Here is a 25,667-nt window from a genome sequence, read left to right on the forward strand (position 1 = left end):
TTGGTACTAACAGATTGACTGATTCAAAAAAAGGAATGAGGAATCACAAAGACGATCAAATTCTGGCTCAAGGTCAAAGATCTTTTTATAACTGAAAGGCCCTACCAACAGAACAGGGTGCCTTAGTAAGTTTGGGAAGAATTCCTCACCACACCCAGAGGAAAGGGGGTGAGTCAGGGACGTCAGGAAGCAGACTGTTTCAAAGAGGGAGCCAGGCTGGAGCTGCTGACTTCTGGAGCTGATCAACGGTAGGATTTTATACCTCACGGGAGTCCTTGGAAATCCTGAAAAGCCACTCTTAAATATTTTGAAATATTTAAAAGTGGTTACTCTGTTGCTTAAAGGCATAACCCGACCAAGTCTCCACACCCACCGTTCGCAGAGTTCAGGGACTCTGGAAATTGTGGTGTTTAAGCAGCTGTAATTTTTCCAATACTCTAGGGACATAGCAGCTCCAGCAGTTACGGGAAGAGCTGGTATTCTAGAATCCCTTGAAATGAAATTATCCCAGTTTCTTAGGAAAAATAAGAAAATGGCTGGTGTCTGAATGCTAAACCTACAAAAACAACGTGGACTTAAAGCCGTGATCTCACTTGAACTTTCAATTTCAAGAACACGTTGCGGTAAATCTCCAATTCAAATAAGACTGGTCAAAGAAAACAACTCAATAGTTATGAATATAAGCTGCACGTCTAGACTGGGCAGATTCACCACTACACTACTCTATTCCCCAGCTATGAGACCCTTATAACTTTTCCAGGCCACGTGCTTCTCCTCCATTGTCCTTCTACCTCCTGTTCCTCCATCATCTTCCTCCTCTGTCCCTTCTCCCTCTCCCTCTCTCTCTCCTCCCATACCTTTATTTCTCCACCTCCCCTTCTACTGCCCAGTCACTGGCTCCAGCCTTTATTTTACAAATTAAGGTGGGCAGAAGGTTCACTAGAAGTCACCTGTGTACAGATTCACTCCTCTTCAACCCCTCCCAGAAGTAGAATTTAGCATCAAAATACAAGGCCCGGGCTATTCACAACATTTTGTTTCGTTTTTTTCTCTACCTTTTACCATTAGCAAATCCCTCTAAAGACTTCATTCCAAATTGTGGGTGACAACTCATTAATGGATCACAAACTCTATTCCATTTGTCTTGATCGGCATTTTTATTTTTTTAAATGAAACAAAACACAAGAGAATAGACTAAGAAAATATCACAATGTGCCACATATCACAAGAGCAAATACCATCTAGTGGGACTTTCATTTCAGTTAAATATGTAAATCCATTTGTGCGTCATGATATAAATACTGGCCACAGTTGCCTTAAAAAACTAATGTTCCAGACCAGGGACACGACCATGCGGGAAGATCAGGGGGACGAGAGACAGAGACTCATGGAAAGGATGAGTTTTAATGCCCCAGCCAACACCCACAGTCACATCTGGCTCCTCAAGACAACTTGATCTTTGAGTCTGGACTTTTGTGCAGAGTCAAGCAACACGCAGAAGCCCACGGCTCCGTGGGCAACACTCCTGCAGAATGCTAGAGAGGAGAAGGCAAGGTGATTACATCTCATATCAAAGTACTTTTTATTCTTAAAATAACTTTGCTCTGCTCTGGTTTCTAAAAGGCTCTAACCCCAGGCCTCATGGGTTCATTTCAAGAAATGTCTTCTCATGTGGTGCCAGCTAAATAGCAGGTTCCTTCCCATGGTCATCTCTAATATAAAGGACATGTACAGCTAGGTTTGCGCAGGCAGGAAAAGTTGTGACAAGAACTGCTTTGGTGGCGTGAACTCCACAGTGTTTCTTCACTGGAATTTGGTGACGGCTTCATGGATGGAGGTAGCGACGTAATCTAAGTTCTTGGTGGTCAAGCCGCACATGTTGATCCGACCGCTCGGCAGCAGATAGATGTGCTTCTCGTTGACCATATACTCGACCTGCTTGGCTGTAGAGAAGACAGGAGGACAAACAGTGACTTGGGCAGTGGACAGAGATTACAAGACACTTGCCATCTTCCTTCTTTCTCCTTAACACAGTCGAGCTAAACAAAGGGGAGCTACTTTGTCCTTCTGTGCAATCAACAAAAAGAAACTACTCACTAGATCCCGGAAAGACTTCTCAGTAATTAATATTCAATTTTCAGGATGTTCACAATAGACAGCAGAAGGGGGAGCTTTGAATCTGGGATGACCTCTCAGCCAGACTTTGCATATTAGATAACCCTCTCAACTGAGAGCAACCATCAGACACAAGGGCAGCACCCTGGTAGGGAAAACTGGTTACTGGTCACGGGCTTTGTGTTCCCCACCCCACCCCCAGTCTGGCTGCTTAATCCTGAGCATCCAACAACCTCCAGTCAGCATTTCATTTCATAGTACACTTGACAGGAGCCCGTCACAATATATAGATAACCGACCTGTAAGTGAACCAACAGGCTCTGTGACCCTGTGACCTAAGACCATCAGATCCTAGCCTCTGCACCATTCACTCCTCAGCCTCCCTGGATGCAGCAGGGATTCCATGTTTGCAGAAAAAAACCCACACATGAAAGCAGAAGAGAACAGGTGCCTGCACTTCCTCAATCACTACTGTGATTTTGTTTCTCTGCAAAACTGTGATAGAATTATAGCATATCTTTTGCTTAATTAGCACATTAAGAGCAGAGTAAAACAATAAAATCACAAACTAGTGGGCAGGTGTAGCATACTAGGCAGTGTTCTAAGCGCCTCAGTAGTTTTGGTGATAACCTATCATGCCCATTTCACAGATGGGGCATAAGAAAAGTTCAATGCTCTCCTCTGCCTCCCGAGTGCTGAATGAAAGGCTGTGTACCACCACACCTGGCTCTGTATGTTTTCTTAATAAAATGGAGGGAAGAAAAGAAATAGAACAAACTTTGTCATTAAAAAAACAATGCATGAAGCTGGGTGGTGGTGGTGCACGCCTTTAATCCCAGTACTTGGGAGGCAGAGGCAGGCAGATCTGAGTCTGAGGCCAGCCTGGTCTACAGGGTGAGTTCTAGGACAGCCAGGGCTACACAGAGAAACCCTGTCTTGAAACTCTCTCCCAACAACCCCAGAAAACACAAACAAACAAAAACAAAAAGATGACTGACATCAGATGCGGTCAGGTTCAATCTATTCCTACCACTTATCAAGTTGTGATAAAAACATTTTCCTACTCTGAATAGAAGGAGAATAATGCTCTCCTGGGGATCTCCTTCTTGTGAATTCTTAGAGGCGCTCACACTATGCTCAGTCATGTTTTTTAACAACTGCACAAAGATGACTTCTCAACGAACTCTATCCCACAATCGTGAGGACACCCGCAGCTAACCGAGCCATTCGCCACTTTCTGGGGCAGCCTCATTTCAATACAAATCTGTAATACAATCTTGATCATATCTTTCTATTTATCTCCTTTGGTTTGTTCCTCAGCCCATTTCAAACTAGAACTGACAGCCCTGACATTGGCTGGGGCCTCTAGTGTTTCCCTGACAACAGATGGCAACACATACCCCTCCCTAGAGCCACCAGGCTGACAGGTGTGTGGCTACTCTGCCCCAGTCTATCAGCAAGTATCAGCAGGCACTCAGAAGCTTCTTATTAAGAAATGACTCCCCTACCATAATGAAACTCTACTAACAGCTGGCCCAAATCAAGCCCACTGGATTTCCAATCAGCTTTTAATTCCTACTACCTACTCCATTTTGAGATTTATGACAAGGAGAGATAACTTTGCAACATCTGTTTCAAGAGTAGTACCTGGAGACTGCAAAAGCCCTGGTAAGTTTGGTCCCTAAGGAATCATGTTGCATTTATACTAATTAAGGTAAAGGCAAAGGCACTTGACAATTTATGAGAAACTGGTTACAAATTAAAGATCCAAGCTACAAATCTTGTTACTTCCCAGCTAGCTCTGAGTCACTTTCTGACCTACAAAAAATAAAAGTAACAAACTCCTGGGTCAAAAGGGCAGACCGCAACAATGCTCTTGAGACTGGAAGCCCAGACTGAGAAAACCTAACTTGCTCTGGTCCAAAGTGACATCTGACTGACTGGCAACAGTTGCCTAAAGAACTGTTGCATCTGTGTGCACACATGTGCTCAGGGGGTGGGGGCGGGACACTTACGGTTTAACCCAGTGAAGCTGAACATTCCGATCTGCTCAGTGATGTGAGACCAAGTTCCGGGGGTCTTGAGAGCTTCTAATCGTGCCCTGAGTTCGGATCTCATGGTCAGAACCCGGTCAGCCATTGTCTTCACATTACCTTTCCTGGGACATGAGCAGAGGTTATCAATACCCACGCATGAAGAGAGGGTTCATAGAAATAACACAGGTTTAAAAGCTATAATTTAAGCCAGGCGGTGGTGGTGCACGCTGTTAGTCCCAGCACTCAGGAGGCAGAGACAGGAAGATCTCTGTGAGTTTGAGGCCAGACCGGTCTAGAGTTCCAGGTCAGCCTGAGACACATAGCAAGACCCTGTGCCCAAAACAAACAAACACACACAAATACCCTGCAGCTCGGACTGAAAGTTTATCATGCGCTCACAACATGTCTATTATGGTACCTGGGTTCCTGGTCAGGTGAATGAACAGCCAGAGACATAGACAGAGAGGAGTCCAGCTATAATACACTAACCCCCCTTTCAGGCTCCACTGGAGTGCTGATACCAACAGTATCATGTACTCCACTAGGCCTAACTGATTTATGTATCATACACTTAACCATGACATGAAAGCCATGGTCTTCTTAAATAAGAAAAAACACAGGTCTTCACCCTTATCTACCATTCCGATTCCTGTGGTTTCAGCTATCTTAGGTTTAAGATAGTCACAGTCAGAAAACATGATGTGGAAAATTCCAAAAGTAAAGATTTCATAAGATTGAAGTAGCTGTTGTCAAAGTATATGCTATAATGGCTCCAGTCCTTTAGTGTTTACTATCAGGAGCCTTTTCTACTATGTTTCGTCTATAAGCTAAATTTCATCATCCTGTGTATGCACAGGGAGAGAAGGGAGAAGCCAAAAGACAGTCACACTGCCTTGAAGTCAGACAGTCTACTCTCTGGGAATCCCTGTTCTCCAGCTCTACAGAAGAAAGACTGGGCTGTGGAGGAACTGACATCCATTGCAGGGCTTCTCCACACCTCAGATGCTGTGCTACCCTGCACAGGTGATGTGGGTATCAGCCTGGCTTTGAGGAAACACCTGAATTTCAGAGAGGTTAAAAATAATCACATGCTGGGGCTGGGGCGATGCCTCAGCGATTAAGAGCACTGGCTGCTATGATCAAAGGTCCTGAGTTCAATTCCCAACATCCACATGGTGGCTCATGACCATCTATAAAGGAATCCGATGCCTTCTTCTGGCCTGCAGGTGTACATGTAACAGAGCACTCATACATGAAAGGAAGGAAGAAAGGAAAGAAAGAAAAAAAAAAAATTTTAAAAAATTGCATCCTATGTCTCTGGAGATAAAAGGACAAAACCTAAGCAAAGGCAGCAGAACCATTCAGCTATGCATTCCTGGTTTCTGCCCTCGCCCATCAGGATGCAAGCCCCTTACCATTCCTTAAAGAGCTCTGGGTCAGAGAGGGTGGCGGCCACAATCCGAGCTCCCTGGGCTGGGGGATTGGACCACGTGATTCGTACAATCTTCTCCATCTGGGAAAGGACCCGCTGGATGCTGTCAGATTCTTTTCCGACCACAGTCAGATTCCCCACTCTCTCATCTAAGGAGAAAACAGGAGAGAGGCAGGCTCAGCCACTAAGGTGGTGTTGAGGGGCAGGGAGGCAGGGCTGCGACTCTGGAAAGCACTCACTGTAGAGCCCGAAGTTCTTGGAGAAGGACTGGGCACAGAAGAGCTCGAAGCCTTCAGACACAAAATAGCGAATAGCCCACGCATCTTTCTCTAGGTCTCCAGATGCAAAGCCCTGATAGGCTGAGTCAAAGAAGGGGAACAGAAAACGGCGCTGCGAGGAAGGAAAGCGAGTCAGGGTAGGGCATCATCCGGAAGCGGACTCAAACTCGGGCCCTTCCTTCCCATTTGGTGCCTGGAAGGAATTTCTACCCAGAACCTTCCTTGTGTTTCTCATCTGTACGCCGCCCGCCACTCTGCACCCAGCTCTGTTTCACGAACACCAAGCAGCAAACACCAGTTTTGGTAACCCTTCCTTAACAGTGTAGGCTATGCTCCAGGGTCAAGATGCAACGGGGCTCGTTCCTGAAGCTTGGAGGTGCTGTTGTGTCATGGATCCTTCTGCAGGAATTTCTCGTGTGATAAGCTAATTAAGTGAGGCCTGGCGACCCCAGGCTCCTCATGTCAGTGCTGCCTTACCAGCTTCTCAGGAGGAAGCGGGCTCTCCATTCTAATCACTCTCACACTTCGAGGACAAACCTCTTCCCTCTCCTGAACTGTCCAAACCAGAAGCCTCCACTCACACCCTGAAGCTCACCCCAGTGTCCGGTCGAATCCTTGTAGCTCCTAACTTCTCTCCCAGCTCACTCAGCCAGCTTCCACCAGATCTATTCCACAGTTACCAGGGTGGACACTCCCGCTTGTCCTCCCCCAGAGCTCCGGGGAGTAATGAGAATGTCCTTCAGTTCTTTAAATTCGAATACTATCTGTCCGGGTGGGGGTGTGGCCGTGCTTCCCCCTCCCTGCCCCCCACCAGCTTTCCACAGGCTCCCTCTGGACAAAGCCTTCTTATCTCCTCCTTTGAAAGACTTAGCATGAGGACCACTCCTTCTAGGAAGTTTAGCCCATCACCAGCAATAAAATCTGTTCCGCATACCCCACAGAACTCACTCAAGCCTTATCTCACAATATTGGAATTACTTGAATACTAACCCTGAGTTCTTCCAAAACAGGCTATATGCTCTTCAGGGCAAGGGCTCACTACCAGATCCCAATGGTACCCAACACTTAACAGTTGCTTAATAAACATCCCATAAATATGGTGATGGAGAATGTACACTTTGAGCTAGAAATTCTCATCTAGAAAGCAATCCTAAAGAGATAAAGTCTCGACAGGTGGTGGTGGCTCACACTGTTAATTACAACACTCAGGAGGCAGAGGCAGGCAGATCTCTGTGAGTTCGAGGCCAGCTTGATCTACAGAGTGAGTAGATCAAGGGCTACACAGAAAAACCTTGTCTCAAGAAAAAAAAAAAATTAAAAAAAAAACCAAACAAAAGAGAGAGTTTGTGTGTGTGTGTGTGTGTGTGTGTTTTACTACATAAATAAATCAAATCAAAAAATCTGAAATTAAACATTACTCAACCAATTTACCCCAATCCCCCAAGACGGCACGAAAGAATCATATGGCGTGAAAAAGTATGCTATAAACCATTAAATATTGTGTACATAAAGACATAAAAGGGGGAAATGCTGCAAAATAATATTAACAAAATGATTCCTCCTTTGTAGAACAAATATATATTTTAAAAACCACATACTCTCTGACACTCCTTCCACCAAAACACTGACTAGCTCTGCAGGAGTAATAAGGTTTACAGTTATCGTCTATTTTCTTCTTTGGACTTCTCTCCATTTTCCGGATCCTTCAGTAAGCAGGCTGTGCTTTTAAATGATTAAGAAATAACAACTAAACAAAACGAATCCATGCAGCCTCCTCAGCAGAGATGCTGAGCAAGAGCCGTTACCTTCATGACAGCCGCGATCTGCTTCCACTCCTCTGGAGTCGGGTCGGTCCCCGTTGGGTTGTGTGCACAGGCATGGAGGACAAAGATGGAGTACTCAGGAGCGTTCTGAGGAGAAGAAGGTTACATCAGCTCTGACAGAGCAGGGGTACCAGGGGATGGTCAGCAGAACACGGGTCCCAGTACAAGGGCAAGCATTAGCCATAGGGCAAGTATTAGCCATGTTCTCAGTGTCTCACATCTCTCATGTGCTACCTCAGAATCCACTCTCTGATTTGGAGAAAGTCTCGGGTTCTCACTTATCAACTGATCCAAACGCTTTTCCTGCTGCTCCCAAACAGAACTCTCTAGTGCTCTTCTGTATCACCCACCTCCAGGTCATTCAGGAAACCCTGAAGGTTAAGTCCTCTCTTCTCTGCATCCCAGTAGCAGTAGGTCCGAATGTCTTTAAAACCAGCGGCGGAAAACACAGCATTATGGTTCTCTGCGAAGCAAAGGTACAGATGTTAAGTGCTTTTCAAACACAAGGTGGCAGAGTCAGAAGGAACACAGGTGAGCTTCGGGCCCTCAGGCTCAGTGTCCACTGGGCGTCATAGAGGCTAGCTATTGAGTTATACCAGGAACAAGTTCAACCAGTTATAAGAACTCCAGACTTGCAGCCTACCACAGGGCTGCCTGCCTCTTAGGTCCACCTTTATGGAACCCTAAAGACACAATGCAAGACTACAGGGAATCTTGGGCATGGCGCTCCCAGCTGAAATTTGAGCAGTAGCTTTTCTCTGGCTGCTGCTATAATCCAGTGCTCAACGACTCCCCAAAGCTAGCCCTTCCAGGGATAGATTACATCTTCCATGCAGTCATAAAGACAGCCCTCCCAGATGCTTGGCTCTCTCCTCTCCATAGCTAGTAGGCTCACCCCAGGTTGGTGATGATACATAGATCGGTGTATTCTTGTTGTCTGTGCCATTGTACCATCGCCCTAAGAAGTCAGCTCCAATTCGAAGTGCGCCTGTCCCTCCCAAAGACTGCACACCTCCAACCTGAAAGAGAAGATTTGGAGTCACAGGTTGTTGACAGTGGTGACATCAGCTAATAATCAAAAGAGTAAAACAATCATGACAACATACTTTGTCCTTTTTCTGTCTAAAGCCCCTTCCATGTATGAGTTCCTCAAACCTTCCAACAATTACGGGAAGACCTATTACTTGTTCATATTTATACATAGGGAAACCAAGAGACGGAAAGGTAAGAGATGAAGTCCCAGGACATCCAGCCAGGTCTTCGATCTCATAGTTCTGACTCCAGGAAGAACTTCCATCTTGAACACAGGTAGAAGGAGTAGGCCACGCTAATGTGTGCCTTGGAAGGGAACCCCATCTGTTGAGCACTCAGCACAAGATCACTCCTTTCGGTAGGATCCCGGGCATTTGCTTCAAGCTGACCCTTGACTCCCATCTCTCTATGGAACGCAGATGTATTAATCTCCAGAGATGTGTTCTCTCAAACAAAGATGACAGGCAGATTTCCCCCTCATCTGTTCAGTTTCCTCTCAGCCTAAAGAGTCCTAAAACAGGCAATAATGAAAGTCCTCTGTTTTACCACTTAGAAAAATACCTTCACCTAGAGTCCCACTTGGCCCTCACATACTCTACAAAGTAAACCCTATGTCCCCGGTTGACAAATGAGGAAACAGACTGAGAAAAATCAATGGTTCACAAAAGGACAGAGAGCATGACATGAGGTCTCTTAGCTCTGGGTCTGTTGACCCTGTCTTCTGTATGTCGTCTGTATTCACTCTGTCTTCTGTATGTCACCCCATCTACCTGTCTTTGATCTGACCCTTCAAGTCCTAATGAGGCTTCAGCATAACTCTTTCCATAGAGATAAAAGACATAAATAAATTGAATGTTGCCTAATATGCCTACAAGATTAAGAAGAACAAAAGGTTAGGGAGGCAGCTGTAAACAAAGGGAGGCAGTTAGGATGTTGTCTTAGTTAGGGTTTCCATTGCTGTGAAGAGACAGCATGACCAAGGCAACTTTTTTTCTCTGTTTTGTTTTGTTTTATTTTGTTTCCCGAGAGAGAGGGTTTCTCTGTATAGCCCTGGCTGTCCTGGACAGCCTCTGTAGACCAGGCTGGCCTCAAACTCAGAAATCCACCTGCCTCTGCCTCCCAAGTGCTGGGATTTAAGGCGTGCGCCACCACTGCCTGGCCAAGGACAACATTTAATTGGGGCTGGCTCACAAGTTCAGAGGGTCAGTCCATTATCATCAGGGTGGGAAGCATGGCAGCATCCAGGCAGGCATGGTGCTGGAAGAGCCAAGAGTTCTACTTCTAAATGGGAAGGTAGCCAGAAGACAGGCTCCCACATAGCTAGGAGGAGGGTCTCCCAGCCCACCCACAGTCACACACTTCCTCCAAGAAGGCCACACGTCCTAACAGTGCCACTCCCTAGGCCAAGCATAGTCAAACCACCACAGGTGGAGTACTAGAACATTTGCCTAGCATGTGAAGGACTCTGAGTCCAATCCTCTGGGGGTGGGGGTGGGGGTGGGGGTGGGGGTGGGGAAGAGAGCGCCAGGCAGTAGAGACACACCTTTAATCCCAGTACTCAGGAGGCAGAGGAAGGTGGATCTCTATGAGTTTGAGGCCAGCCTGGTCTACAGAGGGAGTTCAAGAAAGGGCTGTTACAAAAAGAAACCCTGTCTCAAAACAAAACAAAATAAAACAAAACAAAAAAAGAAAGGTGTGGTTGGAACACCACAGGCTGAGATGTCTGACCGCCTGATCCCAGTAGATGGCGATGTTGAGAGGGGGAGGGGGTATGTAACCTTTATCAGGTACAGTTCTTTCTGCAGAAGTGCTCGCTGGGGAAGGGCTTTGAGGGCTTCTGCCTCACTCCACCTCCTGTTCATTCTCTGCTTCCTGCAAAGTAACTCTCAGCTGCCTGCCATGCCTCCCTTTCATTAAGGACCCGAACCTCTAGAACCATAGGCCAAAATAAACTCTTTCTTCATAAGATGCTTTTGGTCCTGGTGTTTTATCATGATACCAAAAAGTAATTAATGCCGAGGGACACACAGCAATCTCCTAACCGTGACAACTTCGTGAAAGACTCTAGGAATAGTCATAGTGGAAAGAAAGGGACTTTGTTCTGTGCGTTGGTTTTCTTTAAAGAGTGTGTGTGTGTGTTTGTGTGGGGTTGTATGTGCATGTGCATGCCCACAGAGGCCAGAAACAGGTTTTGAAACACTGGAGTTACAGCTATTTGTAAGCTTCCCGGCGTGAATACTACAGGGTCTAAACCTCAGCCCTCCGGTAGAGCAGAAAGTACTCATAACCAGAAGCCATCTCTCCAGCCCTACGTGATACTTCTAAAGTCACACAAAAAAATACATTCCTGTGTTAGTTGTAAAATTTCATGATTTTAAAAAACATATTCAGCTATCTTGAATTTGTTCTGGCAGTGGATCAATCTTATACAAGACTCTTAAATACAGATGACCTTGAAGTAACATGACGTGGGCATGGAGTCGGTCATTATGGTGTCTGAAATAATAAAAAGGTTAAAAGAAAATCTCCCTTCAGAGGAGAAAAGCTGCCCTACGTTGTTCTAAAACGCTAAGCTAACACTAATCCTAAAAGACAGCAAAGGAAAATAATGCAGAGAGTAGAGGTCCCGAGGTTAGCCCCACCCTCCCTCCTCAGACACAAACTGCGTCAGAGCATGGATATACGGGACTGAAAACAATCCTGAAAACGGTAAATTATAAATCCACTTCATTAACATCAGCTACCTTGGCACTCATAACATATAACATGTGAAATACTGAATTCTTAAATCATCGTGCTCTAAAAATTAAACACTGGATGGCTTCAGTGACACATGGGTTACTCTAAATATCAGCAATTAACAGAAACTGCTCTTTGTGACTAACGTAGCAACTGGTCATTGTAGAAACTTTTTTGGCCAAGAAAGTTCTATATTTGGTTAAAACAAGCAAACAAACAAAAAAACAGGAAAATCATTAATATCTAAGGAAGTCCAGACAATTCATGGACTCAGTCACTTGAACCCAAGTTACTAGACAGGTATCCAGAACCAGAAGCTAAACAGTTAAAACAAGACAGTCTCTGCATCTCCTTTCTATGTTGACATGTAACTGCTGACTCTAGGAATATGTCAGATAGCATAATTTGCTCGTGTTATTTTACAGTGAGGCGAGCAGAGCCCACCAGAAGCAGTTTGCAGCCAGGCTCACATGTCACCTGGGTGCCATAGCAACTCTCGTCATATCTATACACACCACCACACAAGCTTCTGCCCAACTGGCTGAAGAAAAAAACCTAGTGTGGCAAAGACCCAAGGCAGGGCAAGATCCCCGGACTCCTTGAGGCAAGGGCCAATGTAGGAGACTGAAATCTCAGTACAAGGAAGGGCCTCAAGTCAGGTCTACTGAGGCTACCTGCCATGCCTGCAGAGGCTCAGTAATGGCAGAGCCTGAAACACTGCTCTGTGGGAGAGGAAAATGGACATTTTGTCTGAATCTTAAAGTCTGAGAACAGAAAAGTAAGAAGCAGCAGTAAGGATCCCAGAAATTGGTTCCTTCAAAGCAGGTTATGGTAAATTTAAACCTCCAGAGGAATGCTGTCTAAGGAAGACGTTACTGTCTGCCTTCTTGTTCATTTTCACACCTTGTCTCCACTACCCCTTCCCCTATTTTGGCCACTCCAGTTCAAAACTGAATCCAGCCTCCTCCTCCTTTTCCTCTCGTTCTTCAGTAGTTGGCAACTTTTAACACAGTAAAAGGAAGCAGGGGCTGTCTCTGTGATCACATGTATGTTTGGTCACTGCTGGGTCCTAGCGTCTGGCAGCATGCCTAGCACTTCTGACAAGTGACTCACTCAAACATCTGAGACCCTCAACAGTTCCATGAGCTAAATATGGAACATGTACAGAATGAATAAACAAGCCACGATCCCTAGCCAGGATCACAAATTGTGAGATGATCCCTAGCTAGGATTACAAATTGTGAGATGATCCCTAGCCAGGATCACAAATGGTGAGAGGAAAAAGCCTTATAAAAGCAGACACTGTAGGGAGCTGGAGACAAGGCTCAGCAATTGAGGGCACTTGCTGCTCTTATACAGGACCTGGTTTCAGTTCCCTGCATCCACATGGTGACTCATAGCCATCTGAAACTCCAGTTCCAGAGGATCTGAAACACTCTTCTGACTTCCATGGGCACCAAGCATGCACGTGGCACATGTATACATGTAAGCAAAATATTCACACATATAAAATAAAGATATTTTTAATTTAGGCATTAGAGTAAAGCCACAGTGAGTTCTGTTACTGCCAGACTTCAAACAGCCACGTCATAACTCAGGGAACATAAATAACTAGTCACACCTGAGAAAGTGAACGACTCAGCACAGACGTGACCCTTGACCTGGTCTTAAAGGTCTCAGAGGTGTGGCTAGAGAGTTGGTGAAACAAGGAGGGGCATTCTATGCAGAAGGAAAAGCCAGGCATGGGTTCTGAGTCCAGATAGGCCTGTGGGTCTGCAGAACAGCAACACTCTTAGACTGGCAGGATCCAAGAGGGGTAACAGGGAGAGAGATGCCAAGCTCAGAGACTGGACCACACTCTGGAGACGGCAACAAAGGTGCACCAAGTGGAGGAAGGGAGCAGGTAGCACCATTAACTCATTTTATAAGGACGATCGAGCTCTCTACTTGTAGTGTGGAAAATGTACTGAAATGAAAAGGAGACTAGATGAGGCTATTACAAGAATCTACAAGAGCTGATGGCTGGCTGAACTAAGACAGTGGCCCAGGGATGCAGAGAATGTCCAGGAAAAAAAAAGAAAGAAAGGCTCAGAACTCGGAAGCAGCTGGTACCCAGGATAAAGCAGATGCCGGGAAGTATCCCCAAAACAGGAACTTCACATATCTGATGCCATAAAGACTGGCCTTTAAGCTTGTTCTGTAATCACAACACAATGAAGATGAACTACACCAAGAGAGAATATGTTCCCAGGTCAAGGTCAGAGCCCCAGGCCAGGTTCTTACAGTCTTAGGAGGTCAAACCCCGATCCATGGACAGAGTAACACTGTCAACAAAGTAGCCCCGTTGAGAATACAGTTTTCTTAGAGAAGTAGCTTGCAGTATGGCCTCTGATTTGCCATCAATAGCCCCAGCTGACTGATCTATAGCGTATGCAGAGAGCAGTACCCCACTCCCGGATGCTCAAGATCCGCACTTTGAGATTTCATTAGGAGTCTCTACTTTTAGATTGTGGTAAATGCAGAGGCTTGCACCCGGTCAGACTCCAGAGAGTAAATGTCAGTGGAGTGTAGAGTCACAAATGGGACATCTATAACACACTAACACACACACACAGGGACCACTGAGGAGGAAGTAGAAGGTTTCTAAGAACCAGAGGTTGGGGAGGACTGGAACACAACTGTGTGCCCTGGACGTGACAGGATGCTTGATCACACGGACTCACAGCAGCCGTGCTCTCCTAGGTAAGAAGTCATCATCCCAGCGTGGAATGGGAAGGAGTTCCTGAGCCCCCATCCCTTACTGAGGAGCTACTGAGCGCTGCTGGCTTCTGCGGGAAGGAAAGGTCAGTTTTTCTTAAGGCTAAGGTTCCTGGTAGGCAGCAGGATTGGCCTCATGCTCCAATGGACGGCCTTGTATCTATGAGTTTATGGGCAGCACAACATGAACTTGGTGTATTGGTTTTTTTTTTTTTTTAAGTGAAGACACAGAGTCAGGAGGGTCTGTGAGAAAGGGAGATGAGTGTGACCAACATATGCTGCAGGAAATTCTCATAGGAGCAATAAAACTTATAGATTTAAAAAACAGACTGTCCACCGGGCGGTGGTGGCGCACACCTTTAATCCCAGCACTTGGGAGGCAGAGGCAGGTGGATGTCTGAGTTCGAGGCTAGCCTGGTCTACAGAGTGAGTTCCAGGACAGCCAGGGCTACACTGAGAAACCCTGTCTCGAACCCCCTCCCCCCCCAAAAAAAAAACAGACTATCCACTTTCTGTCTGGGGAAACAGGATTTGGGGGGCAGCTCTTCCATACCACCCTCTACCCTTGGCACACAAATCCCATACCTATCGTTCCCCGAGGCAAGACAGAGCCTTATACAGCAATGTAGTGCAAACTTTGATTAATGACTTGTTTAGTCAGTGATCTGGGTTCCAAGACCTTCACCGGCACCGCCCTGCTTCAAGTCACCTGGAGGGAAGCAGGCATGTGAGCCGCCTTTACTCACCTGGCCATTGATCTTATCAGGGTATCTGGAGAAGACAAACCTGCTGTAAACAACAGGTGAGGAACACCTCGAGTGACTCCACAATGTGACCCTCTCCACGTGTGAACTGTGGCCTGCATTACCACGTGGCTCGGGGACTGAGGAGCACAGCTGATTTCAATTACACAACACCTAACCGGACTCTTGCTCTCCCCGCCCAGCCAGCCAGCCAGGTTTACCTTGCTCAAATAACACTTTCCTTAAGTAATCCCTGCACAAACTGTAGTCTTCAGGTGAGTCTCTATACAGCCAAGACTTGCTTCTGCCCACCGCTGTCCCTGGGGCATCCCACACACCCCTGTCCTAAGAACAGGATCGATGTTTTCTTCTCTATCTCTACTTTGTTTTTTCAAACCTAGATATATAGTTTAAAGTCAATGGGGGCACCTTTTAAAAATACTCCCCAGCCAGGTGGTAGTAACATACACCCTGATCCCAGCACTTGGGAGGCAGAAGCAGGTGGGTTTGAAGCCAGCCTGGCCTACAGAACGAGTTCTAGGACAGCCAGGGCTGTACAGAGAAACACTCTTGTGATTGTTTTTATTTGCTCGGCCCCGGGAATGGTGCTATTAGAGGGTGTGGCCCTGTATAGTAGGTATGGCCTATTGGAGTGGGTGTGTCACTGTGGGCATGGGCTTTGCCCTAGCTTCCTGGAAGTCAGTATTCTGCTATCAGCCTTCAGATGAAGATACAGAACTCTCTCAGGTCTGCATGCACCATGCCTGCCTAGACTCTGCCATGCTCCCACCTTGATGATTAGAGACTGAACCTCTGAACCTGTAAGCCAGCCCCAAGTAAATGTTGTCCTTATAAGAGTTGCCTTGGTCATGGTGTCTGTTCACAGCAGTAAAACCATAACTAAGACACCTCTCTTAAAAAAAAAAAGAAAAAAGAAAAACCTCCCACTGGGGTTTTGGGGAGAGAGACACAGTGCCACTTCAAGATTCTGACTACATCGGCTTGGCAGGGGTTCACAGGGTCCAGCTTACGACTTGCAGGTAATACTAACACAAGGGCTGAGAGCCAGAGTCCAGGCTGGGTACATATTTGCAGCCAAAGGTCCCCCTGTCCCCTGAATCTCTCCATCAGCACCTCTCACCTCATACACCCTACCTCACGGTGTCTGCTTCTAACACACACTCATGCTTGCACACATCTGGAGTTAGAGCACAGGCAGTTCAAAGAGAGCGCCCGAGGGAAAGGCTACAAGAATTGCCACAGGTAAGAAAGGGTGGGGAATTCTGGTCCTTAAAGGTTGAGGGATCATTGACACCTGAGAATCCGGGCAAAATTAAGGAAACTTTTCCCCAGAAATAAACAAAATTCTGCATATAATTTCAGAGTAAAGCCCCTATGCAAGAACCCCTGATGGGATTATGAGCTACAATTCTTTTCTTTCTAAATTCAAGATACAGAGAGCAAGTAGGTAAATTGATTTGCCAATGGCCAAAAGCAGTGCCAGAGACGACTCTATACAACTCTGAACTCTTCAGAGTCCCTTAACTTCTCTTCGCTTGTCTTTTCCAGTAACGACTTTAATGCCAGCAGCTGAAATCTGATAACGTACTAGACAAAACTGAGTAAGTGAAGCCGAGCTCTGGGTACAGCCATAATTATCTGCTAACACTGACTAAAAATGGATTTGGTGGGCTGGAGAGATGGCTCAGTCATTAAGAGTCCTGGCTGCTCTTCCAGAGGACCCAGGTTCAATTCCCAGCACCCACATGGCAGTTCACAGCCATCTGTAACTCCAGTCCCAGGGGATCCAATGCCCTCTTCTGGCCTCCTTGGGCACCAGGCACTCACATATAGCACAGGCATTACATGCAAGCACAATGCTCATGCACATAAAATAAATAAAAATTTAAAAATGGTCAGCTTACCTTCAAAGAAATAAATAACAAAAATGTATTTTCTGAGAATTCTCAAGATATAACTTTCATATACCTTCAAGCAAATTGCACTTTTAATCTTTTATTTTTAGACATTTACGGTTCCTAATGAGAAACAATCCATACCCCCAAACTCACCCGATTCTCCCTGATAGCTGGGCTGTTGTCCCCAAGTACTAGGCGAGAAGCACAGCTCCGGAACTCTGCCAGGCCCAGGATGGGCAAGTACTCATGGTTGAGGCTACTGTCGTTAGCAATCTTCTGTTCAACCTTCCTCACTACTGGTAAAACCCAGGGCTGAGAGTCGTCTGTGCGGTACGCTGAATATGGAAAAAGAGAAGCACATGAACATCGGGCATCATCCAAGCCAGCGTGTGTAACTATGGACAGAGAAAATTCCACCACCTTCTAGCCAAAGCAGGACACAGACAGAAACACAAAGTGCATTCACTTGCTGCTTCAAGTCCTGGGTTAGTTCTGGGCACACATGACAGCCTCGCTTCCCCTCTCTCCATTCAGATCATACAGTTTTTAATGTGATCTCCAGAACTGGAATGCTGAAATAAAATTGGGATGCCACAAATGCCAGTGAAGCAAGAGAGGGGTGTGTCTGCAAGTGGAAGCCATCTCTGCGATCTGGTCTCTATAACCAATCTCTATGGCTCAGAGATCCATCCCCATGCGTTTTAGAAAACCTAGGTTGGGCATGTCCAAACTGCAGCCCACAGCCTGCATGTGTCCCAGGATAGCTATCAACATGGCCCAACAGGTTTGTAGACAATAACAATGTCATAATGCAATGTCAAAAGGTAGGACAAGTCTGGCTTGGAGCTACTTCACAAAAATCGCTGCACCTCCAAATATAACCATGGAGAAAGGAGGAGAAAAACAAAAAATGTCTGCCTCCTCCAGTTGACGTAAAAATGCAGAAGCATGTCACACAGGAAGCCTATGTCCTGTGCCTGGTGCATAGCCACCGGTTACACAATGACCGGGGACCCACTTAAACACATCTTTGTCCTCTCTGCGTATTTTGAAATCAGCCAGTGTTTACATTTTCACCGTTCAGACACACCGCCTCCCATTGCCTTGAACTGATCTAATTTTATCTAGTTCACCAATCAGGCTACACAGTAAACTTCTAGGCATTCCTTCAACCTTTAGTGCATTTAACATATTCTCGGGCTGTTCTGACCTCTTCTCCTTCCGATTTCCCCCTACACAACTCTAAAGTTATGCTGGATTCTGCAGGAAGCTGCTTTGACCTTGACCTGAGCCAATCATCTCTGAGCTGATCCCAACCGGGGTCACTTCTGTCTCTACCGGGTGAGCTACCAATCCTATGCCGGAGTAAGTGAGATCAAGCTCTAAGAGTGATTCTGACCAAATTTTAACTCGTGTATATCTTAGCGTGTCTTATGGAACAACACATATTAACTATAAAGATTTTAGCTTGGCCCAAAACACTCAACATTAAACAACACAGCCCCAGCATTCTGATCCTGGGCATGAATATACGACCTCCTCAACTCTACTGCCACTGTGCATATTCTTTTATAAGATATGGATCATACCATCATAGGGTTTCCAACATGCGTGTTTCTTCATCCCTTGAATATATTTTATAAGTATCTTTTTAATTCACTTGCTAAACTAATGGGGCTTCATTGATTTAATTTTATTTTATGTACATCAGTGTGAGGGTGTCAGACCCTTTGGAACTGGAGTTACAGATAGTTGTAAGCTGCCATCTGGGTGTTAGGGATTGAGCCTGGGTCCTTCAGAAGAACAGACAGTGCTCTTAACCATTGAGCCATTTCTCTAGCCCTTGTATCTTTTACCGTCAGTATCATTCTGAGAGGTGACGTATCTTCACACCCTCACTCCGTCCTCTATGTCTGCCTAGTTCCCAAATCCCTGTCTCTGTACACACTGGTGTTGGTTTCTTATGTATCCATCCAGAATTTCCCTATCACACACGGGCAGACCTGGCTTCCTGCATTTGGTGTGTCACACTCCGTTCTGTGCCTTGCTTTTGCCACTTGATGATCTCTTCATGTTTACGCACAGAAAGACTCTTTGTTCTTTTTCACAGCTGCTCCACTGATGAATAAGCCTTTATTTTGACAGCTTCACGTTGGCCCATCCAAGTTGTTTGCTATGCAGTTTATTAAAACAACTGTTTACTACATAGGCTGTTAAAGCAACTGTTTACTGTGTCAGCTATAAAACAACACTTCAGCGAACCACCCCATACACACTTCATCTCCCATGTAGACAAATACATCTGTAAAATGCAGGCTTGAAACGGGCTGAAGGATGCGTGTTTGGACAGATACTTCCAAGTTGCTCTCCAGGGCTCTCTACGACAACCGTCTATTCACAAGAACCAGCAACGTGAAGAGCGTCCTTCCCCACACCCTCACCTAATAAAATCCCAGTATGAATGTGCACTCTGTGTCAAGGCAGTTCCATTTGCATTTCTCTTATTATGAATGCAAGAGGAAACTTCTCATGTTGAGCCATCTAGGACATCACCATGGGTGAGATGACACTCTTTCCTGTGTATGAATTACTATTAACCGTGATCTCAATTATCTGCTGTTAGAAACATTGTGTTGAATATTCCTATAGCACTAAGCATGAATATATTCACAGAAAATACTTCTAAGTGTAAACCTACCAAGCCAAAATATAGACAACAAACAAGATACTTAAGCATTTATAAGTCCATTCTGGGTCATGTATTTTTAATAGAAAGAAGTGTTTTCTAGTCCGTCAGATAATTATATTTTCCAGAAATGAGTCATTTATAAGTCCAAGAAATATATCCATGCATAACAGTAATGTGGACTGGAACGGCCCCTCACCTCCTATAGCCTAGTCTCTGGGCTGGTGATCAACCTCAGAGTACGACTCAGCATTCCACATTCTCTAACTCCCTTCAACAAATAGTAAAAGTTTACTTAACCAGGTGGAACCTGGCTGGGTTTCTTTAAAGACATCCAAAAACCTCCTTCTGAGGAGGAGCTTTTCTTGGAACAGACCACCTGGTCAGACCTGAGGCTAACACTGCCAATGTGCTCCTGGAAGTCTCTGGGAGACGTGATTTTCGATAGGATGTTATTACTGTGAAGGTCCTCAATTCTACCAAAACTTCATCCTTTGAAAACCAACCTAATGTTGGGAAACATGGTACCTGCACCAGTCCCGGCAAGCAGAGCTGGGATGATGGCGTGTACAGAGACAGTTATAAAGATATGGTCTCCAGTGGGAGTCCTACCACTCAAGGCCATTTCAAAAGAGGATTCCTGGAGTCACGGGATGGATGCATGCCTGAACCACACAGAAAGGATTCCATGTAGAGTCACCACAAGTCAGAAAAATCAGTCCTAGTAACTTCAGATCTGTGACTGGATATTGCATACATGATATAACATAGCTATGCTGTGTATTAGTATTTATGATAAAGCCATTCCTAAATTATTGTAAAACATGTAAAAGCCACTGTGTGGTTGTTCCTACTGTTGTTACATACTCTGACCATCACACACACACACACACCCAAAAAAACCACCCTGAATACCTGAGAGTGAGGTTAACTATACTGTAAGAAGAGAATTGCCCGATTCAGCTGCTCTGTTCTCACTGCCTGGTTTCTCCCAGGTTCAGTTCTGAGCATACCCTAGCATGCTGCCCATCAGTAAGGCAGGACTGCAGGCTTCTCTGGGTGGCCGGAGCAAGGAAGGCAAGAATGATGGCTAGCCACCGTTCCTCCTCTCCTGGGGAGTGCTTGTGCCTGTCCTGTTTTGTTCCCATTTCCCTTTCCTCCTGCCACCCACTCACATTCAACAAGCACTCACCCACTCACATTCAACAAGCACTCACCCACTGTGCCAGGCACTGGCTAGAAGGAGCTACACAGAGATATCCCCTGTCTTCCAGGAATGCTTTAAATCTCCATGTTGGGTTAGGGAAGATCTTACAGAGGATGGAGTGCTAACAGTGAATAAGGAAGGGTTTAAGGTAGACAGGGGAAGAGAGGTGTTCCTGTCTGAGGGACACCTGTGCAAGGGCCTCAATCGCAGGACAGCAGAAGCTGTTTGAGATTCTGTATTTCCAATTTCCATGTCTCTGGAGCAGGCTCTGTGGAGGAACCACTGGGAGTTTCTTTCAAGAATCTTCTGTTTTAATGGTAACATCCAAAAGGGGTGACACCAACAGCTGTACATCTATAGACTCATCTGAGCAGCACCACAGAGTCAAACCCCAGAGGACTGAGGGCAGAAGGCTCCGGAAATGATCCAGAAGAGAAATAATGGAGTTCCGAAACAAGGCAATGATGGTGGGATAAAGGAAAGGGAAGATAACCAGGCGGACCTCTGAGGATGTGAAAAAAAACAAGAACCCAAAGACCAGACTCATACAGCTGGGATCGGGAAAGGGTGGCTGGTGATCCCAACATCCATCTGGGCAATGTGTGGGTGGTGGGTAGGGAGCTGGGAAACATATGGCGGTAATAAGAAGGGCCCTAGGAGAGGAGACCCAGGATGGTGAGCCCTCATAATTATAGACACGCCTGGAAACTGAAGCCACGGTAATAACAAGGATTTACTAAATACTTTGTACATTTCTTTATTCTCATTTAATTATTTTAACAAACCACAAAATACATAGGTATTAGAAGTCTGGAAACTGAGGCCAGAAATTATTTGCCAAAGATCATAAAGATAATGAGTTCAACAGAAGCGCTCTCTTCCATACTCTTGCTCCCCCTCCCTCCCTCCCTCTCCTCCCCTCCCCCCTCTCCTTTTCTCTCCCCCTGCCCCTCTCTGTAATAGGCATGCCTAAGGAAATCTTAAGTCAGCCTAGAGCACTGTATCAGGAGGAGCCTTCTTATCAGCACAGCTGCTGAGTTCTGTGACCTCTGCATGTCCTTTCTTCCTGAGTAAGCTTCCAGGGCAGTCACAAGGGTTACAGACAAGCCTAGCAGTTTTGTGTGCAGAAAGAAAGAACAGGGAATTAAATGGTCAAACTAGCACCTTCACCCCCTGAGGGTTCCCCTTCCCTTCCCTACCTGCACCCAAGAGCGCATGCACACAAGCCTCTTAAGTCCTTCTCCAGCCTCTGCTCTGAGAAACCCTGATACAGCCCACCTAACCAACGATCCCATCTGAAGAGGTGAGAAACCACATTAAAAACTACTAACTAGACCAAAAGAAAGAAGGTTAAGTTCTCATTTTAAAAGGGGGGAAGGGGGAGAGAATGGCTTTTTAAAAAGAGAGAGAGAGAGAGATGGTTCGGTCTACTGAGTGCCTAACACTTACACGTATGACCTGACTTCAGATCCTGGGCACTCACAGAAAGAGCTGGGCATGGGCGTGTAACCCTGGAGCTCCGAGCAGTGAAGACAGGCAAATCCCTGAAATCACTGGCCAGCTAATCACGCTCTCAGTGAGCATTAGGCTCAGTGAGAAACACTGTCTCAAAAGATAAAGTAGAAGCAGTAGTGTAAAACAGAGTGTCAACAGCTGGCCTCCCCATGAATGCATACATGCATACAGGCGTACACGCACAGAGTAAATTAAAAATAAATAAATAAACAAGAGACTTTGCATCACGTTGGACTTGTGTCTCGCTGTCTTTAAAAGAGCTTTGAGAATCACTAAGCCCACCAGCTCCCCAAGCTTAACAGTGAAAACTGAGACCCGCTGCTCTGTTTACTGACAAGAAAGCCATTGAAATCAGTCCAACAAGAAGAAAAATCTCCCTCGGGAAGCTATCAGCAAATAGGAACCAGTGAATGAGATTAGTTTATTCTAAAACTGCCCAGCACTGCTAGCTAGAACCTGAGAGGGAGCCCTTCCATTACCTTTGTCCTTGGGAGGAGCAACCTTCTCAGTCAGTAATTAATTCATGTCCTTTACAGAGAGTGTGCTGAGGTGTGTGTGTAAGTACAACGGGACAGACACATGCAGAAAGAGACCTCTTATTGCCCTGTTTTGATTACTCCTATGTGAGCATCAATCACCCACACAGAGGAGGTCAAGGTCATGATCACATCGGCCTATATGCAACGCCTTTCGTGACAGATCACACTTCACACATAATAGTTCCTGGTTTCCTGACCCTTGGTTAATTGATGGGGTCAATACAATTACCCCACACTGTAGCATTACCCTATTAACAGAATCCAGGAGGTGCTGGGAAGCCTTGGGGTAGACTTTTGATAGATTCTAATTGTCATTTATTCCTGGTACCTCATTCTTCCTCAGCTTCAAAGACATTAGATAACCTCAGTCAGAGCCACGGGCAGGCACCCGGGTCTCTTGCTTCTTCTCTCTTCAGGTTACCGGTTACCCCAGGCCAGCTCAGAGTATCCCAAGCAAAGAAGAATCTAGAGACCCTGAGGCCCAAGACCTGCCTAGCATCCCAACTCCCTGTGTAGAGGTCAAACTATACTTTCTCCCTGGGCTTCAGCCTACTTCCTTGCAAACAGGAGAGCAAGAAAGCAGACTCCCCAGAACTGCTGCAGGCAGAACGAACACTCACACGCATAACTCATTTGCTCATGTTCTTAGGTTCCCGGAAACAGTGACAAAGAAAGGCACGTCACTACTGAGAGGAGTATCTGAACCAAAGGCTGACTAGGGTCATCTGGACTGGAGGTTTTCATGTGCATGGATAGTTTATTTCTGAACTGATGTCATAAATTTCATTTTTTGGTTCTCAGGCTCAACATTTTTATTCAACTTCTTTCAAGAGATCTACTCAAAGAAACGACAAACAACAACAGAAATATCTCACACTTACATAACTCTTATTTATACACCAGACCCCACACAAAGCCCTGACTGCATTAAGTCACCACAAAAGCCCTGCAAGATGGGTCAAGCAATCGACCTTGCTAGCTCTTCTATCTACATTAGGCTGTAAATAAACACTTGGAGGCTCTGGGCTGGATTTAAATAAAGAGCTTATATAGTGACCACTGTGATTTTTATTCAAGACAATCTTTCAGTATTTCTCCTGCTCTGGGGGCTGTTAAAAACATCAAATTTCTCTCCACTGGCAAAACAACGAATACTGACCTTTTTATGTTTTGTTTTGAAAATTTCAAACATACATAGAAGTTGAGAAAATACTATCTTTCATTTATGTCCAGATATCATCAATAAAACAGCACTTTAGGATTTTCTCTCAGCCCCTCCTATTCCTTGAAGAAGTGTGTGTGTGTGTGTGTGTGTGTGTGTGTGTGTGTGTGTGAGAGAGAGAGAGAGAGAGAGAGAGAGAATGAACGAACAAGGGCTATGTGTGCACATCCTCTCTAAGGACCTAGATTCAGAATCCCTTCCCGTCACTCTCTGCTTCAAAACAATTCCATTTCTTCTTTCTAACCTTCTAGAGCTTCCGGTTCGGGTTGGTTCCCTGCTGAGGCTCACTTTTCTCTCTTTGGCTGCATTCTGCACGTGGCCAAATGCAAACCAAGCTCTGTAGAGCTTCAAACATCAAAACGCCAGCTATGACAAAGTCGCTGGAGGCTCGAGCTAAAGGGCTTTAGAGACTTTACAATACAAACGTCCTGGGCAGAAGGCTAACTTGGTTCAAGGCAAACAATCGGGAAATGAAGACCCAGATGTGTGAGGCCTAAGCTGACCTTTCACCTCACCTGCTGCTCCACTCTGAGAATACACCAAACCTACATCCTCCCCATGTGGGTTAACAGGCTTCCCAACTGAAACCTGCTACGCGCTCAAACCCGACCAGAGCTCCATTAGGCTCTTTCATTCCCAGTTCCAGCTGACCGTGACGCCGAAGCTAACAGACTTCTCTCTCCTTAGCATCCCATCTTTGCTTTAGAACAAGTATTATAAAGAACTCAGGGTGGAGAAACAAAAACTACATTTGTGTCCCATATGTTACACCTGTTCTGCGTGACCTTGAACACCCCCTCTTTCCAAGGACTCTGTATCGCCATCTGCAAAATGGGTAGGATGGTGATGTCCTCGTGGTCCCAGCCTTCTCTCCCGGGTCCCCTCTCAGGGAGGCACCAAATTAAGCCTCAGCTCCTCCGACGCCCACCTCCCCCCAAAGCTGCTCGCATTCCAGGGTACTGCATCCTTACCTCCCACGCCGAGGTTAACCTTGCGGGGATCTGGATCATCCCGGAAGTCTGCAGTGAGCTTAAAGACCAGAACCGGCGGGGCTTGAGGAACCTGAGCAAAGACTGATGGAGGCGCCATCGCAAGGGAATCTGCTGAGACCTTGAGCACGAGCCGGGAGCTGCTCGGTGCCGTGCGGGGGGCCGGTGACTGGAGGAGACTCTCACCTTCACCGGCGGGCGGGGCAGTCCGCGGCTTCCAATGGCCGAGCCGCGTCCGGAGCTTGGCAACGCGCTTAACCAATCACAACCTTCTGACTAAGACGGGTTAGGCGGGACGAGGTTCTATTAGCCAATTCAAGAAGAGGATCTTATCGGAGGCTTGTATGATGCAACCAATGCAACGTACACCGGAGGAGGTGTGGGCAGAGGCTAGGATGATTGGCGTAGCGTGTTCCAATCGCTGAGGCTTTTATTCCTTGGGGTGATGAGGATGGAGAGGGTGGCGGGAGTCTCCAGAGGACAGCCTCCTGACCTTCTGGGGCCTGGAGACCTGGGGCGGTGGCCCGCCCGTGGGAATAATAGAGAACAGGTCTTTCTGTACCCGCTGAGCAGGTGGCTGTCCCTCCCAGGTTCCGGCGGTGCGCACGTTCCTGCGTTGGCCAGGCCGGGCTGAC

General features: G+C 46.2%; 1 protein-coding gene across 1 annotated transcript; it reads right to left on the minus strand.

Annotated features, from left to right (window-relative positions):
- Nucleotides 1-1,133: 1,133 nt before the first annotated feature.
- On the minus strand, nt 1,134-25,277 carry Got1 (glutamic-oxaloacetic transaminase 1). The gene is made up of 9 exons (XM_028775368.1): nt 25,015-25,277; nt 17,028-17,209; nt 8,580-8,703; nt 8,035-8,147; nt 7,667-7,771; nt 5,823-5,973; nt 5,567-5,732; nt 4,131-4,273; nt 1,134-1,943 (listed from the first exon to the last, which is right to left on the minus strand). Exons 1-9 carry the CDS (start codon nt 25,130-25,132, stop codon nt 1,804-1,806), a joined length of 1,242 nt encoding a protein of 413 aa, XP_028631201.1. The 5' UTR covers nt 25,133-25,277; the 3' UTR covers nt 1,134-1,803.
- Between the last annotated feature and the right edge of the window lie 390 nt (nt 25,278-25,667).

This window comes from Grammomys surdaster, unplaced genomic scaffold (genome assembly GCF_004785775.1).
Source record: "Grammomys surdaster isolate TR1022 unplaced genomic scaffold, NIH_TR_1.0 66, whole genome shotgun sequence".
NCBI classification, from domain to species: domain Eukaryota; kingdom Metazoa; phylum Chordata; class Mammalia; order Rodentia; family Muridae; genus Grammomys; species Grammomys surdaster.

Bases quoted from the DNA above. Each gene is read 5' to 3' on its own strand.
- Got1 (XM_028775368.1), bottom strand. From the start codon at position 25,132: ATGGCGCCTCCATCAGTCTTTGCTCAGGTTCCTCAAGCCCCGCCGGTT. The intron at 5,974-7,666 runs GTAACGGCTCTT...CCTTCCTCGCAG, and splicing joins AGATCGCGGCTGTCATGAAG to CGCCGTTTTCTGTTCCCCTT. The intron at 1,944-4,130 runs GTAAGTGTCCCG...TCTTCTCTACAG, and splicing joins CAGCTTCACTGGGTTAAACC to CCAAGCAGGTCGAGTATATG.